At 45.7% G+C, this 18,612-nt stretch overlaps 1 protein-coding gene across 1 annotated transcript in view; it reads right to left on the reverse strand.

The window, feature by feature from the left end:
• LOC147641566 (threonine dehydratase 1 biosynthetic, chloroplastic-like) overlaps positions 1-18,612 on the reverse strand; it is an 89,485-nt gene that overhangs the window by 41,574 nt on the left and 29,299 nt on the right. Inside the window, exons 2-3 of the mRNA XM_086789153.1 lie at positions 4,208-4,387; positions 3,826-4,095 (exon numbers count right to left, since the gene is read on the reverse strand). Coding sequence (XP_086645279.1) covers positions 3,826-4,095; positions 4,208-4,387 — 450 coding nt within the window. The remainder of the gene's footprint in view (positions 1-3,825; positions 4,096-4,207; positions 4,388-18,612) is intronic.

Genomic DNA, 18,612 nt, shown 5'->3' on the forward strand with positions numbered 1-18,612 from the left:
TCGCACAAGACTGGCCACAAGGCCACGTGGCCTGGGCTGGCTACGCAGGCCTAGTCTGGGCGCTGCCTGGCTGGCTACGCATGCCTGGCCGCAAGGCTGCGCAGGCCTAGGCCGCCTGCCTACCTAGCCTTGGGCGCTTGCGCATACTTGGCCGGCTGCAAGCCTCGCCGCCAGCATAGACACCCAAAAGCCAACGCTTGTCCAACCTGCAACACGTCTCGACCAACAGCCCTTCACGACCAGCGCTGCAGTGTTCGCCTCGCACGCTCTCTCTCTCTCTCTCTCTCTCTCTCTCTCTCTCTCTCTCTCTCTCTCTCTCTCTCTCTCTCTCTCTCTCTCTCGTTCAACCAAAAAGCATCGTGCTTTTCGTTTCTGTTTTCTCTCTACGTTCATGAGACTGCACAAACGAATCTACCTCTTCTTTGCAAAGCAAATAACCCTTCTTAGATCACCGTCTCCCATCAACATGGGTTTCTTTGATGAAGAAAAACACATACTGAAACTGAAAACTGCAGTATGCACAGAAAAAACAGCAAGCTTTTTAACACATACCTTTCTTCAACCTCTTCTTCTCTACCTACCGACTTGCTCGTTCACGAGGTATGCTCTGATACCACTGTCAAATCCCCACGGATCTCCTCGTGATCGATCTTGTTTTGAAACTCGAATCCTGCAAACAACGAACAAACAAACAAACAAACAAGGGGGTGCAGGCCTGACTCACCTCCCAACCATGACAGCCGTGGGCAAGCCCACAGTCTTGGTTGTCCCCACCGAGCCACGAGCTGAGCTAACTAGGATGACGTATCGACCAATCTCCTCCTCGCGACGTCCCATACCGCCACGAAGCTGCCCTCGCGGGCCTTGAGATTGCTTCCGGCCTCGGCTGCGCAAAGCAGGTGCACGTCTGGCACTAGATCCAGGCTCCAAGACCATAGAGCTCTCACAAACTCGCGAGACTCTCTATATCCCAATAACTAACCTTGGCCACCCTTCTATAGGCTCTTGGCCGGTCATCGGGCGTCCACACTTGGGCGCTCGTCCGTCCATACTTGGGTGCCCGCCCGTTAGTTTATCCCTAACTCAGCTCGTCAATCAGCCTGCCTAGGAAGGAACCCATGAGCTGTCAGCTGCTTACAGAAGGTGGGCGGTTGGGCCAGAACAGAGGCGGCGCTACGTTTTATGGATTAAAAGCCAAGACTGCTGGCCGACCAGCAGTCAGCCAGTTCTCCAAGGAAATAAAAAGGCCTATAAATAGGCAAGGTAGCTCATCATTGTACTCATTCAATCCTTTAGGGATTGGGTCCTTAGGGTCCTAGAGTAGGACAAGATTTTGGGTGTTTACCACCTTTTGTTTAGGGCAGCCTATGGCTGTAGTGGAGGTACCTTTTGGTACCATAATAATATACTAAATTTCCGGCAAATCTCTCTCTCTCTACTCTCTCTCCATATCTGCGTTTTGCATCAAATAGTTTTCCAGTAGTGTTTAGGGCTGAAAGAAGACCCCCAGAGCTTCCACGTGTTTTGCTGGTCAAATACTCGAAAGAGGCCCATAATCAATGTGCTTGCACACTATATATATATACATATATATATATATACATATATATATATATATATACATATATATATATATATACCTAGATGAATCCAAGAATATGCCCAAATTCACCTTTTAGAAACATGCATGTTATATACTCATGGTAGTCAACCCACAAGACTATATAACTATCAACTCCATTATGCATAGTATGGACTAGATACTACAACATCCCCACTAACGTCATCAGTGCCCAATAGTGGGTGTAGAACTATGTATCAAGATATGCTCTCTCTCTCTCACACACACACATAAGAGCATATATTCACACACAGCCCTTTGTACTGAGTTTCTGTCAAACCTCCGGAGATGCAAGCAAGACTCAACCATAATGAAGCCTAACACTAAGGGAAGTAGCAAATAGAAAGAATTAGTACAGCAAATAAGTAGTTGATAGGGCATATGCACCGCTAAAGATAGAAAGAACAAGCACAATATCAACTGGCCGCAACTCGGACGAAAACTTCACAATGTGAAATCTGCATATCCGCTAATACGGCTGAATTATATACCTGGATGAATCCATGAACATGCCCAAATTCACCTTTTAGGAATGTGCATGTTATATGCTCATGATAGTGGACCCACAAGACTATATAACTATCAACTCCATTATGCATAGTATGGACTAGATACTGCGGCATCCCCACTAACGTCATCAGTGCCCAATAGTGGGTGTAAAACTTTGTATCAAGATATGCTCTCACACACGCACTCCACAAACACACACACACACACACACACATAAGAGCATATATTCACACAAAGCCCTTCGTATTGAGTTTCTGTCAAACCTTCGGAGATGCAGGGCAGACTCAACCATAATGAAGCCTAGCACTAAGGGAAGTAGCAAATAGAAAGAATTAGTACAGCAAATAAGTAGTTGATAGGGCAAATGCACCGCTAAAGATAGAAAGAATAAGCACAATATCAACTGGCCGCAACTCGGACGAAAACTTCATAATGTGAAATCTGCATGTCCGCTAATACGGCTGAATTATATACCTAGATGAATCCAAGAACATGCCCAAATTCATGGCAACATGTTTTTAAATCTATGGACACTAATGGACAGTACAAGTCAGGTGAATACATTTTCAGTATTTTGAACAATGTGATTCTAGATGTTGGACGTACAAATGTCATCCAAGTTTGCATTGTCTGTTCATGGCAACATGTTTTTAAATCTATGGACACCAATGGACAGTACAAGTCAGGTGAATACATTTTCAGTATTTTGAAAGATGTGATTCTAGATGTTGCACATACAAATGTCATCCAAGTTTGCATGGACAATGCCTCAAACTGAGTACGAGCTGGGGAGCTCATGGAACAAGAGAGGCCCTCCATCTTCTACACTCCATGCACTTTGCAATTGCCTGGACTTGTTGTTTGAGGACATTGACGATTTGAGTTGGGTTGCCTCTATGCTCAATAAAGGAAAGAAGATAGTGAGCTTCATAGCCAGGAAACCAAAAGCTCTGGATATGTTCAGAACTCACAGCAAAAAGGAGCTTTTGAAGCCAGTGGACACACAATTTGCATATTGTTTCATAGTGCTTGCAAACTTGCTAGATGAAAGGGTGTACAATGGCTTTCGAAAGCTGGTTGTGAGTGATGAATGGGTCAGATGAAAGGCTTCTAGCACTGTAAAATGTGAGGAAGTCACGAACATTGTATTGGGAAGTGGCTTTTGGCAAGAGGCAAAGCTGATTGTAAAGCTTTGTGCCCCAATTCTAAAGATTCTCCACTTGGCTAATAGGGAGGGAGCAACCATGGGGCTGATTTATGAACTAACAGATTGCATGATTGAGAAGATAGAGAACATGGAGGGCATAGATGCTGACAAACTTAGTGAGGTCAAGGACCTTTGTGTTGGCCATTGGGACATGATGCACTCTCCTTTGCATGCTGCAGCTTATATGTTGCATCCTATCTGGAGAGGAAAGGGGCAAGAGTCAACTGCAAAGGTTCAAGCAAGTTGGATGACGCTCGCAAGTTGGATGAGAGCTCAAAGAACGGTTGTCTTTCGTAATGTCATAACAAGTATGTAAACCCTAACTACAGTTAGATTAATTGTAATGCAAGGAGACAACAGACACACCACATTAGCCGTCACCATACTTCAAAAAACAAGACTGTTATCAACACCCTCGTATGCTTTAATATCACATCTTTGATTTGAAAGACACCAAACACAAGGGTTGAGGACTTTACAAAATTACCTCTGGCCGAACTTGTTTTAAGTAAGCTGCAATACCAGCAATGAGGCCACCACCTCCAATCGGAACAAAGACAGCATGTAAGGGTGCTGAAAACTGCCTAACTATTTCCATCCCAATTGTTCCCTGTCCTGCTATTACATCAGGGTGATCGAAAGGTGGAACAAATACTCGTCCCTCTTCACGACTCCTTTGCTTTGCGTATGCTTGGGTCTCATCGTATGAATCTCCAACCAAGATGACAGTGGCACCTAGCCTTTCAACAGATTTCCACTGTAAATCAAGCATGAAGAAGTGATGAGCACCAATTGTACATTTAAGGCACCCACTGAAATGTATCTTCGACAAAATAACGTATCATCCTGATATTGTCCAAAAGTTTAACCTTAATTTCTGGAGTTGTGACAGGCATAGCAATAATAGCGTCACAATTCAGTTTGCGGGCTGCCAATGCAACTCCTTGGGCATGATTCCCAGCTGAAGAGCAGATAACGCCTTGCTCTAGCTGCTCTCGAGAAAGGTTTGCCATCATATTGTAGGCACCACGTAATTTGAAAGAGAAAACCTGCAACAACAAATGTGAATTTCACAATGCCTCAAAATGATGAGTTTATATCCTGACACATACAAACACCACACTCACATGAGCGTGCACACACACACACACACACACACACACACACACACTCTTTTTTTTAAAGTAAAAACCAGTGTTTTATTACCACATGGGGAGGATTTACTTTAGAGAGAAGTCATCCAAGGAAGAAAGCTAGAAACAATGGAAAAAGACCTCAAACTGTCGGGTATCAATAGCCTCCAGCTGTCGACAAACATGTAGGGACTGGCGAAGATTGGCACGAAGAAAGCATAAGCATCTAGAGAAGGTTTTTGAAACATAATATGGTCCTAGCCTTCCAAATAGTCCAGAGTGCCCAGTATCTCATCCAGATCATGAAAGTGTCAAATCCAGCCATGCCAGATGGCAGAACGCCAAAAATCCAGAAGAGTTTTCCTACTTTGAAGATGTAAAATGTCCTTGGAGATTGCGAGTCAACACTTGCAAGAAAGTCCTCAACTCCATGCAATGCCAAAGAAGATGCGGAACATACTCTGCATGTCGTCCACATCTACAACATCTATCACTAGAGATATGTCGTTTTGCCAAAAAAGTGAAAACGGTAAGTATTCCCACAAGGCATCTCCATAAGAATAGATGCTATTTGAGAGGCTGATTAGTCGAAGCCTTTGTTTCCACCATTTAATATTCTTATGCATTCCCCATAAAGTAAGACCAATGAATGCTTTTCAATCAAAGAGAATTCCCAATCAGTGCATCTCTACCATGCCACTGAATAGAAGACACCTATTTCCAATCACGAAGAAGGGAAGCTGCATAAGAGCATCCCGGAATTTCTCCTTCAAATTTACTAAGCACTGCTTCCAGGTGAGAAATGTGCCGATTGTCTTGATGAAAGCACACATGTCTGCAAGTATTATGGCCCATGGTTGCTAAAGTTGAAAAGAAGTGGAAATCATGGTGGCCGTTCTTGCCAAGAGATGATAATACAGATCAAATATATTTAGTCCACCATGCATTTTAGGTGTGCAGACCAAAGATCGTCTCAAAAGACGCAACGCTATCATATGATGCTTGGTTTTCCATAACAATTCCAAGGCATCAGACATAAAAGTATAAATATCGATTCTATGACAAATCAATAATGGAAAGTAAAATTGCACACAAGGCATAATGATTGTTTGAACAATTATGAGACACACATGTAAAGGCCGTGTAGAAAGCTTCCAATATGCTAGCTTGGCCTTCAATTTGTTCAATACCCAATGAATGGAGACATATACCATGCCAGTGGGATATCCCAAATGTCTAACCAAGTGGTCTGGTGAAATAATTTGTCCTGAACATAACAATGCATGCCAGTCACAAGAAGTCTACGGAAGTAGTTTAGACTTCGAACAATTGATATAAAGTCCAACTCCTTTACCAAATAAAGCCAAAGTTCTCATGATACACTTGAGATCATTTCGATCATTTTTGGGCATGTCATCTGCATAAGCCTGGGCCACAAAATGTGAACCATTAGGTAACTACAAACCATGTAATTGCCCCTGTGCAGTCCAAGCATCCATATACATCAAAAGTGGATGTGTGCAATCGCATGCAGTAATGCACTAAGAGAGCATCCTTGATGCACAAATTTTTGCATTGTCCACTTCAATGAGAGATCACGACCCAAAACACACCGGGCAATAGCTTCTTGCATTTTACAACCAAAGCCCATTGCAACCATGACCTCAGCTATGTAGCCCCATTGAACTGTATCGAAAGCTTTTGCTACATCCACTTGCATAACAAGGACATCCTAATAAGTATATTTGTCATATTCCATCGCCAGATATACATTAGCAATATTACCTATAATTTGTCTTCTGGGAACAAAACCTCTTATTGTGCAGTGCCACTGTCTGAGCAGGTTGAGAAGTATTGTTGTGGGTTGCCCAAGGAAGTGCGTGACTATTGCATAAGACCCAAGTAACAAATATGTCACAGATGATAGAGAACGCCATGACGCCAAATGCATTACTCACTGGGGTATCAACTGGATTTAAGGGCAACAAAAGCACTGGCAAGAAAACTGAGAAGTCAAGGCATGCATCTTGGGATGCAAGACTGCCTGCAGAGAAGGGGCGTAAGATGTTACCAATGCCCAAGAGAACTCCCGAGGAGAAGCAGGCTTTGTTGGATGCCAAGAAATGCTTTTTCTGTACCGAAGAGGGACATATGTCTTTCAATTGTCCCAAGCGTAAGTCCAATAAGGACACTAAAGGGGAGCCCAAGTCTAAGAAAGCAAAGCCTTCTGTAGGGTTAGTTCCTGATCTTGTTGGGGAACATCCAGGTGGTGAGGAGACTGAATTGGGTTATGTGGACAGTGAGGAATTCTATATCATGCCACTTGATGGGTGTGATGATTTGTTGGGTATGCCATGGTGCCATAGAGTACATGCGGTGGTGGATACATACAACAGGAAGATTACTCATAGAGGAAAAGAGCACATTTTGGATGTAAAGCTTAAAGGGGAATCTGTTCCTATTGTGTCGGCTTCGGCCATTTCATTAGTTAATGAAAAAGCATCTTTCCGCGTACTTGGTTTTTGTTAAGGATGCAAAAGATGATGAATCTCAATCTAATTTGTCTATGCTAGATAAAGACAGGACTGATTTCCTACATGAGTACCAAGATTGCTTTTCCGAGTCATTGCCAAGAAAACTTCCTCCGAAAAGGCCAGAAGATCATGCTATTGATCTTATTCCGGGGAGTATCCCACCAAATAGACCGCCGTACCGTGTTAGTGCAGTCCAATAAGAGAAAATTATGAGCCAGGTACAAGAGTTGTTGAAAAGGGGCTGATTCAGCCAAGCTCATCACCCTTTTGCTCACCTGTGCTCTTAGTGCAAAAGAAAGAAGGTTCTTGGCGCATGTGTATAGATTACAAGGCGCTAAGCAAGAACACTATCAAGAATCGATTCCCTATTCTGAGGATCGATGACATATTGGACCACTTACAAGGGTCCACAGTCTTTAGTTGGATAGACTTGAAAAGCGGGTATCATCAGATACGCATTAGACCCGAGGATATGCATAAGACAGCATTTCGGACCACCTTTGGACTATATGAGTTCTTGGTCATGCCCTTTGGTTTGACAAATACTCCCGCCACCTTTAACAGGATGATGGACAAGATTTTCCGGCCTCATAAAGCGTTTGTGGGCACATTCTTTGATGACATGATTGTGCATTCACGCTCAAAGGAGGAGCATTTGGCCACAGTGTTTGAAGAACTCCGGAAGCATAGGTTGGTCATAAATGGCAAGAAGAGTGAGTTCTTCTTGGAAGAAATACACTTCTTGGGGCACATCGTGTCTAAAGATGAAGTCCGTATGGATCCTTCAAAAGTAGAAGCATTGGCCAGATTTGAGGACCGTGCATGATGTACACAGCTTTTTGGGATTGTGTTCCTATTACAGGCGGTACATACCGTATTTTGCTGAGATTGCTTCGTGTGTGAAAACATACCCAAAAGGGTATTTTACCCAACCCAAAAAGGGTTATTTTGATTATTTTTATTGTACCTTTATTTGCTGGCTGACCAGCACCCTCCCTTCCTACACCCTCCCTTCCTATATATAGGAAGCGCATCTTCATTCAACCAACGCAAGCGAGCTCCTCCTCTATCATTGGCAACGTTTGAGGCACCATCAGCCCGCCTATGACAGGTGTAAGCCACCTCCTCTGCTGCTGGTGCAGGTCGCCTACGACTGGTGCAACCTGCTACTTCCTCTACTGGACTCATCGCCTACATCAAGGCTGTCTACTGGTTTTCTCCATCGCCCACAACAGAGGACTGTTCTGCGTTTTCTATCATCGCCTACATCAAGGCTGTCTACTCGTTTTCTCCATCACCCACAACAGAGGACTGTTCTGTGTTTTCTATCATCGCCTACTTCAGGACTGATCTCAACAGTTCTACATCAGGAGTACTTCTGCACTTACATCAGCCCTACATCAGGCATATATCGGAGTTTACTTCAGGCTTACTACAGCACTGTTATCTGCGTTTTTGGGACAACATACCTCTCTGCTCCTTCGGAGTCTCACATAGAGCTCCTGTACTGGATTTCATCATTTATATATACATCCCCTTTGCATGCTATGTGATTTGCTTTGATCTCTCATATATTCGGTCCTTTGGTCTCTTTTGCCCTCACATGGTATCAGAGCTATCATGAGCAAAAGGATTGAAGACCTTGAGAGCGCACAGCATGGACCGTCTACCCACGATTCCGGAGGATCAGCCTTTTTTACTAGATATTGATTCTCCTTATTCAGATTTAGATCACACGGAGGATGGGGCTCCTCATTCACTGGAGAGCCCTGTTCGAGGTCTTTCATTGGGAAACAACCAGCCTATTTTTACCTACTGACCCTCTACACCCTTGGCATATGGTTTTTCTTCTCCGAGCTCGTCAGCCATTACTTCCAGAGGAGGATACATGCCCACAGCCAGTGTGCCTGTATTGGACCCAGGTATTCAGCCTCATCTGGAAAGCCCTGCTTCTCATTCTAGCTAACAAACTGGACTTCGGTATGGGACTTTTTCTCAGGAAGGACACGTACCTCCTTGGCCGTTCGGAGATCCATCATCATCAACCTTGCCGGTGACCGCGTCAGGCTCGTATGTGCCTTCTAGTACGTATGTTCCTAACTCTACCTGGGTATCTTCTTCTATAGCACAAGTTCAACAAACGGTACCATCAACTACCCTCAATCCCTGGCATTTTGTGAACCCAAACAGAGGAGGGTCTAGGAGTACAATTCACTCTCAGACTTCTAGTGTTCAAGGAGGTAACATTGTTTTCTCCTCTGTTTCACTTTCTGTCCCTGCTTCTAATGTGTTATGGAATACTGCTCAACTTCAAGCACAAAACCCTCCCACCCAACCCTCCTTTGGGTCCTACGCATGGGTTCTACCCATCCCAGGTATCTCTCAGCACTATGCCCTCTTGCACTGCAGTGCCACCCAACATTCCAAGGTATCGGTGGTTTACCAACCCATCCCTGTTGGTGTTGGTGTGCAATCATCACCACCTACACCTCCTTTGGGTCCTGCGCATGGGTTCTACCCATCCCAGGTATCTCTCAGCACTATGCCCTCTTGCACTGCAGTGCCACCCAACATTCCAAGGTATCGGTGGTTTACCAACCCATCCCTGGCACCAATATTTTTCCTAATTATGTGCCCTCTCAAGGATTCGTGCCTAAACTAGGTATTCCACCTATGCTGAGTGCCAAAACTTATTTTCCATCCTATGGAGTACCCTCAACAGGTCCTACACCTATGCTTGGTCCTGGTGGATTTTCTGGTTTTCCTCCTCAAATCTTACACTCCGGATATGGGCACCAACCATCCACGACTCCCCCACCATCTTCCTTTCATGTTTCTATGTCTAAAAATGCTTTCACTGAAAAGTCTCGTTTTAACGGGTCTAATTATACCACCTGGGCTAATCTTATGTAAGAAGTTTTTACTTCCCAAGGTTCCTGGAACCTAGTAAAGGGATTTGAACCAAAAACCCACCCTAAAGTCATCAGCCATTGGGAAGCTAGAAATGCCACTACTAAAGTGGAGCTCATGCAAGGCCTTCTGCCGGAGTTTCATTCTCAACTCCAACAGTTCCCCTATGTCTCTCACAAATGGGCACACCTTGCAGAGAGAGAGATGCCGCACGTCATCGCACGCGTCGCATTAATCTCGAGCATCAAATTCAAATTTTCTCTATCAAAGAAGGGGATGACCTGACCGTCAAAGTGGCTGAATATCGGCGCCTTAACACCGAGTATGCCACCATTGGTTCTACCAAGTCACACGAAGACCAGGTTATCACTTTACTAAACAAGTTGCCGCCTAGTTTCTTTACTTTCGTCACACAGACCATTACTTTAGAACCTATGCCTAACCTATATGAGTGTGAGTGCCAACTTTTGCGCTTCGTGTAGAACAATGAAGTCTCGCTCGAATCTGGCCCTCTGAACTTGAAATTGAAACTGTTGAGCTTGTTGAGTGATATGGATGCGGAGACCGGATGTAAACCCCTCCACAAGCAAATGATATGGTACTAAGGTGCAATCCATCTTAGCCGCCAACTGTGGAGAGATGGCATCCTCCAGAGCTGCCCATGTCAAAGAGAACAATGAACTGATGTCCCTTCGATGTGCCATAGGCACATATTAGACCTCTACCCTTCAGCCTCGCCCTCCTACTTATCATCAAACACCACTGGAGGCACTGGATTCAAAGCGGGCAAAAGCAGAACGGCATTAGAGACTGAGGTTAGAGGTGTAGGTGTAGCTTCAGCAGTGGCCTCTCTAGAGGATGGCTGCTTGGCGGCCTTCTCAACCTACAACTAGATACAATCCCTCTTACTATGCCCCTCGTGATGGCAAAAAAAACATCAGTTCTCTGCCTGGTATTGCTTTTGCTCTTCTAGGAGGAGGATACCTCCTGTAATGCCCTCCTTGGCCTTCTCCTCAGGCGTCTTCTTAGGTTTTGAATCTTTGTCCTACTGATTGCCGAGGTGCTCTACGACTCTTCCTTGTTGTCCTTATTATCTATGTTGTTATGTGCTCCCTGCTCGGATGATGACTATTGTTGCTAGGTTTTGGAGCCTGATTGGTCTTGCTTGGGCTTGCCTCCATTCAACATCATATACCTAGATGAATCCAAGAACATGACCAAATTCACCTTTTAAGAACGTGCATGTTATATACTCATGGTAGTCAACCCACAAGACTATATAACTATCAACTCCATTATGCATAGTATGGACTAGATACTACGACATCCCCACTAACGTCATCAGTGCCCAATAGTGGGTGTAGAACTCTGTATCGAGATATGCTCTCACACATGCACTCCACACACACACACACACACACACACACATCTCTAATTCCAAGCCAAAGTTAAAGCAGGTCGAATACCACCTATGAGACCCAATCATGCAAACAAGGTATAATTGTCGGGTCGAATAATACCTAGGAGACCCAATCGTGCAAGTACACAAATACTGCCTGTGAGACTCAATCATGCAAGTATACATATGAAATTGCAGAATGAAAGAAATTTCTAATATTTGGGTGTTGTGCCTTCAGAGTGATAGCTTCTTCCTGAAGCCCCTTTGGATGCATTAGGCCCATGTGACTCAAATTTAGTATTACAGTGTGGATGGGGATGCATTCTAACTCCATGTTTGAAGCAGCTCTCAAGCTCTTAACGATGGTAGGGGCTGCTGAACTGGCAGCCGCTTTCTATTCAACAGCTAGACATAGAGGCAGACAAAAGGATCTATGTGGTCTGTTTATGGAGTCAACATCATTGACCAAACCCCGCAGTTCTGCATTAAAGTTGCCCTAGCCCTTTGCAGGCACAGTCATGCAGCAAAAATCTCAAACCAAAATCCAAAACAAAACCAGATCTTTTATTATTGAAGTGAATGTATATGATGCTTGGAAGCATAGCTCTACTAGCTGATTAGTAAGCTTCTTTTTACCTTGGGTAACCTAAGATGCTTGCACAAAAGCAAGCATCGAGAGAAGACCTCGTAGCTACCCAAGTTTTAATAAAGCACGATTAATAAAACATGATTAATAAAACTAAACACGACGCAACACTGGTAAAAATAGGGAAAGGCGTTAGACCAAAATCATGGTTGGCCTACAGGCGACCGCGAACAAACACAATGTGTGCCTACTGCCCCGACCAAGTTTCCCCCTTCTCTCTCTCCTCTCCCGACACCTTTGTTGCTGCCCTTGTGCCCTTGGCCGACAGTCAACAAAGCGAAAGCGACGAGAAGAATAGTCCCATGCCTGTGGCCGCCGCCCTTGTGTCCTTGGCCAACACTCAACAGAGCAAGAACAACGAGAACACTTCGTCTAACTTAAGTTTAGGAGGAACAAAACTGCAGTAACCTACGGGTCAGGAAAAGAGACGTGCTCGCTGAAGCTTCCGCTCCCCCCTGCTCCCGCTGCCACCTGCACGTTCGCCTCCCTCCCTCCCCGCCCTCGCGTCCCCCAGCCTGCCCCGTCCTCTCCGTCTGCTCCCCCCCGTCTGGATTTCTCGCGCCCCCCGCCCCTGCTCTTTCGCGCTCACCGCCCCCCCTTTCCGCTTCCTTAGCGCCCCCCTGCGCCTCCCCTTCCTTCGCGTCCCGCCGCCTGACTCCTGCCCTCGCCCCCCCTGCCCCCCCTTTTCGCCGCCTGCCTCTCACCCCTCCCCCCTGCCCCCTTTTCGCTGCCTCTGCCTCACGCCTAGCCCCCCCCCCCCCCTCTTTTTTCGCGTTTTCTTCTGCCCCCCCTCTGTTTTCAGCCCCCTTCCCCCTCTGTCTTCCGCCTTTCCCCCTAAGCTCCTCCCCGCTCCGCCTTTTGTGCAGCTCGGTTCTTGCAGGTCACTCCGCATTCGCTCCGCCTTCAACTAAGCTTCAGACACTGATGGAGGCTCCTCCCGCCCCACCTCAGAGGGACTCTCCCGCAACCCCCTCGCCCGCCCCTGAGGATACCCCCATCAGGCTTTCTCTTTCACCAGAAGAGGAAGCGAGCCTCGCCGCAGAGGTGGAACGCCTCCAGGCACATTCCACCATCCGCCGTATAGTCGGCACTCGCCCCAGCAGAGGGGAAATCCGGGATCTTCTCCAAGCCCGCCTTCTTGCAGATGTGGGCAAGATCCTGGACGTTCAGTTACTGGAACGCAAACACTACCAGATTGAGTTCGAGACATCCCAAAGCGTGGCCCAGGTCCTAGCCATGAGTCCCCTTGACATTAGGGGCGCTCAGGCATTCTTCAGGCCGTGGCAGCATGGCTTCGACCCAGCAGCGGCCGAGCAAGGAGAGCGCCTTTTCCATGTCACAGTTTGCTTCCCTGGACTCCGACGCGAGTACCTTCCGCTCCTTTCTAGGATAGGAGCATTGGTGGGCTCAGTGCTTGAGACTGGCCCCACAGCAGCTTTAGTGGTAGCTAGAGCAGCTGGCCTGCCTTCGGTCAGAGTTTTGGTTTCTGACATCTCCTCCCTTCCGAAGGTCATTCAGCTACCTAGGATAGGGGGGGGGATGGATCGATCAGAGAGTGTAGTTTTCGGGGCTCCCGAATCAGTGTTTTATATGCAGGCAACTAGGCCACATGGCCAAGGCCTGCCCTCGCAGGATGTCATGTGCACAGTGGGTATCTACCGTGTGCTATACGCATGCAAGACTAGTTTCGAGACTTGGGGAAGCTTGGAACTAGGCAGGCTGATTGACGAGCTGAGTTAGGGATATACTAACGGGCGGGCACCCAAGTATGGACGGGCGGGCACCCAAGTGTGGACGCCCGATGACCGGCCAAGAGCCTATAAAAGGGTGGCCAAGGTTACTTATTGTATTATAGAGAGTCTCGCGAGTTTGTGAGAACTCTATGGTCTTGGAGCCTGGATCTAGTACAGACGTGCACCTGCTTTATGCAGCCGAGGCCGACAGCGATCTCGAGGCCCGCGAGGGCAGCTTCGTGGCGGTATGGGGCGTCGCAAGGAGGAGATTGGTCGGTACGTCAACCTAGTTAGCTCAGCTCGTGGCTCGGTGGGGACAGCCAAGACTGTGGGTTCGCCCACGGCTGTCATGGTTGGGAGGTGAGTCAGGCCTGCACCCCCTTTGTTGTTCGTTGTTCGTTTGTTTGCAGGATTCGAGTTTCGAACCAAGATCGATCACGAGGGGATCCGTGGGGATTTGACAGTGGTATCAGAGCATACCTCGTGAACGAGCAAGTCGGTAGGTAGAGAAGAAGAGGTCGAAGTACGGTATGTGTTAAAAAACTTGCTGTTTTTTCTGTGCATACTGCAGTTTTCAGATTAGTATGTATTTTTTTTCTTCATCAAAGAACCCCATGTTGATGGGAGGTGGTAGTGTAATAGGGTTGATTGTTTTTGCAAAGAAGAGGCCTTGAGTGCAGTCGCATAACTTGCAGGGAGAGAAAACAGGAAAAAAAAAGAAAAAAAAGCATAATGCTTTTCGTAGCTTTTTGGCGCACGAGAGAGAGAGAGCAAGAGATTGTGCTGTTCGATTGTTTGGCTGGATCGCTTACAAGCGGCCAGGTTTGTGCGCTGGCGGGGACGTTGGTATGCTATCGACGGCAGGCAGGCAGGCGCACGTGCCTGTGGAGCCAGGCGGCCAGGCAGCCAGGCCCATGTAGGCACTGAGGCTAGGCACGTTGGGCTGGTGCCCAGGCCAGGCCGGCGCACAGGCCAGGTGGGCAGCACCCAGGCCTACGCAGGCGCCCAGCCATGCCTTGTAGGCGACCAGCGCAGGCTTCCAGCAGCGGCCGACGGGGTTCCAGCAACCGACGGCAGGCGCAGTATGGCGCAAGAAAGCAGGTGACGCCAGCAGCAGCCATGTGAGATGGCCGACGGGGTGACGCCAGCAGATTAGGAGGGAAGCGAAAAAAAAAAACAACGCAAGGAAAGCATTCTTTTTTTTAGTGCTTTCGCTTTTTTTTTAGGGGAGTTTAAATTTTTTTTTTTTTTAAGGTTTAAAAGTCCTCCTCTCTCAAAGGTTTCAAGATGTTTATTTTTTTTTATTTTTTTTAAAGAAAAGAGAATATATATATCCATATATATATATATTAAAATATATATATATATATTAAAATATATATATATATATATTTATTCACGAATAAAAAAAACAAAAAAAACACAAAAGCTAAAGCAAAAGCTAAGTCTAGCTTTTCGAGTTTTTTTGGCTTTTGGGAAACCTTTATAAACTCCCTCACGTGGGCTTCTTGCCACACATCTCTCAAGTTCTCGAGTTCTCAAGTTCTCAAGTTTTCAAGCTCTCAAGCTCTCGAGTTCGCTCGCACTTTCATTGTGCAAAGATCGAATTTTCTCTTCACGTACCCTCTTCACGATGTCGACCCAAGAATCAGAGTTGGAGCCCCTCGTGGAACGCGAAGGCTTGCCGGCTACGGAAGGCACTGATGCCGATCTTTTTGACGAGTTTGTGTCAAAATCAGATTTCCAAGAGTTCAAAGTAGCTCTCGAAGCTTCTTCGACGGAACGTCGGGCACAAATCGCAGCCCAGATGCAGGCTTTGCAGAACTCCATCGCTCTCTTGACCACTACCCTCTCTACTTTCTCGGGAATGGATACCTTGGCTTCAGCTTTAGGCCCCAATATTACTCCGGAACCGTTCGGGGGCGAGCAAAAGCAGAGAACCAAGGAGATCGTGGACACTTGGCTACATAAGTGGCAAGTTCACTTTCAGTTTCATCCATATGATGATGGAAAGAAGATTCAGTTAGCAGCAGGTTTCCTGTCCGGCAAAGCTTTGCTTTGGTGGAAGGAACTGAACCCAAAGCCAACGACTTGGGCACAATTTGAAGACATTTTCAAGAAAGAATTCCTCAAGAAAGAGGATGATTATGATGTTGTTGCCCGGTTTTCAGCTTTGACCATGACCTCGCAGCACCTCACTTATGAGGTCTACCTCCAGAAATTTCGTGACTTGCAGATGAAAGCTACGAAGATGGATCCCAAGACTCTTTTGGGGTTTTTTGTAGCTGGTTTACCAGACTCGTACCGATTACAGGTTAAAAATAACAAATGCAAAACTTTGGACGAGGCCATTCATTCAGCTCGTATCTATGATGATACGATGGTCTCTTCCAAGTCGAAACCCGTTACCGAGCAGGGGAACAAGCATAAAAGAAAGTTCTCCGCACCTATGGCTAACACGACTGAAGGCAAGTCTTTGGACCAACCTTCGAAGAATACAAGTTCGACACCAGCAAAGAAGAAACGACTCCTTAGGGCTTTGAAGCTCAAGAAGGAAGGACGTTGTTTTATCTGCGAAGAAAAAGGACATATGCGTAACGAGTGCCCGAAGAAAAAGGGTACCAAGTCAAACGTAGGACCCAAGCCAAAGGCAGCTAACCAGTTGTCTTTGACAGGTACGTCAATTACTGTACTTTCTCGCCCTAGTACTTGTTCTGATTGTCTGTTCAATTCTAAGGTATTTGGCATGCATGATCTTCTCCGAGTTTATGGAGAAGTGAATGGCCATAAAATTCACATTCTGTTAGACCCTGGCAGTTCGCATAACTTTGTTAACTACAAACTTGTGCAGAAATTGAGTCACTCAGCGACCATACCTATGAGGTACATCTACCTGCGGGCAGACAAGTTTGGGATCGCAAGGTGGAGATGCTTCCAATCCAGATTCAGGACTACAAAGATACTCTGGAATGCTATGTTATGCATCTGCAAAATGTAGACTTGTTATTAGGGATTGAGTGGTTTAAGACTCTTAACGTCCAGATAGATTGGTCTAGTCATATTTTTTCTTTTCAGCATAGAGACACCAAGTATAGTATTTTAGGTGATTGTATCCATCTCTCTCAGGGACCTCTTGTAAATACAATTGATTTTGGAAATATAATGAATTCTTCTTTGTACACCGCTTTCCATTGTGTCTTGATTCCACTTTCTTCTTTTCTCATCCCTTCGTTGGATGTGAATGAATTAAGTGTGTTTGAAAGCAAAGAATTACAGAAGATACTTGATTCGTTTCAAGATGTATTTCCTAAGGAATTGCCATCAGGTTTACCACCTGAACGGGCAGTAGATCATCGTATTGACTTGATCCCTGGTGCTCATCCTGTCAGTATTCCACCTTAAAGGATGAGCCAAGCAGAGGAAGATGAGTTGGCTAAACAACTCGAAGATTATTTGAGGATGGGCCAGATCCGTCCAAGTAAATCACCTTGGGGTGCACCTGTGTTGCTTAGGAGAAAGCAGGACAATACTTGGAGAATGTGTATAGATTACAAAAGATTGAACAAGCTGACCATTAAGAACCGTTATCCTCTCCCTAGATCAGATGACCTAATTGACCGGTTAGCAAGAGCGAAATATTTCACGAAGATAGATTTACGTACTGGCTATCACCAGATACGTATTCATGAAAGGCATGTCGAAGGAACCGCCTTTCGGACTAGGTATGGCCATTACGAGTTTCTCGTATTACCTTTTGGGTTAACCAATACTCCAGCCACTTTCCAGCAAATGATGAACGATCTTTTTCGTCAACATTTGGGAAAATTTGTGGTGGTGTTCCTGGATGATATTTTGATATATAGCCGTACTCTTGAGGATCATGTCAGACACCTCACGATTGTCTTATCTATTTTAAGACAGAATCGACTATATGCTAAGTTCAGTAAATGTGAGTTCTTTATGACCGACATCATTTACTTGGGACACAAGATCACCAGAGATGGATTGAGCATTGACTATGACCGAGTTCAGAAGGTTTTGGACTGGCCTATACCGCGAATAGTGAAACAACTTCGTTCTTTTCTCGGTTTTGTTGTTTTTCTTCGGAAATCTGTACGGGAGTACTCTCAGCTCACACTACCGATGACCGACTTATTGAAAGGTCGTGGACGTAAGTCCAATCAGCCTATCACTTGGAATAACGATTTGGATATGGCCTTCAGACTTTTGAAAGATAAAGTCAAGGAAGCACCTATCTTAGCATTGCCTGATCCTAGTCGGCCTTATGTTCTTGAAACTGATGCCAGTGACTATGCTATCGGGGCTGCTTTATTTCAAGATGGTAGACCGATTGCTTTTGAAAGTAAAAAGCTAGACGACACTCAATCTCGTTGGCCAACCCTTGAGAAGGAGCTTTATGCTGTGATTCATGCTCTCAAGGTTTGGAGACATTATTTATATGGCTCCAAGTTTATGGTATTGACTGATCATCAGTCAATCAAGTATGTGTGTGATGCGGATGATTTGAGAGGAAGGAAAGCTCGATGGGCAGAGTTAATGCAAGATTTTGATTTTGAGATCCGTTATCGGAAAGGGTCCATGAATAATATTGCAGATGCGCTTAGTCGGATTAGAGAGGTGAATACTTTGTCGTTCATCGAGATTTCTACTGACTTATTTCAGTCATTGAGAGGGCTTTGCAGGACTGATAGTTATTTTGGTCCATTTTGGCAGAAGATCCAGGACGGCAGCTCATTGATTGACCAAGACTTGGTGACTGCGCAGTCTACCATTCAGGCTGCAGGAGGTCAGTGGATGATTCGGAATGGTTTACTATTCCGTAATGACAAAATTTGTGTACCACAGATCCCGGACATTAGGTCCAAGATTCTGAAGGAGTGTCACGATGCCCCTTCTGC

This window comes from Cibotium barometz, chromosome 1, assembly GCF_041138505.1.
Source record: "Cibotium barometz isolate CiBa-2024 chromosome 1, ASM4113850v1, whole genome shotgun sequence".
NCBI classification, from domain to species: Eukaryota; Viridiplantae; Streptophyta; class Polypodiopsida; order Cyatheales; family Cibotiaceae; genus Cibotium; species Cibotium barometz.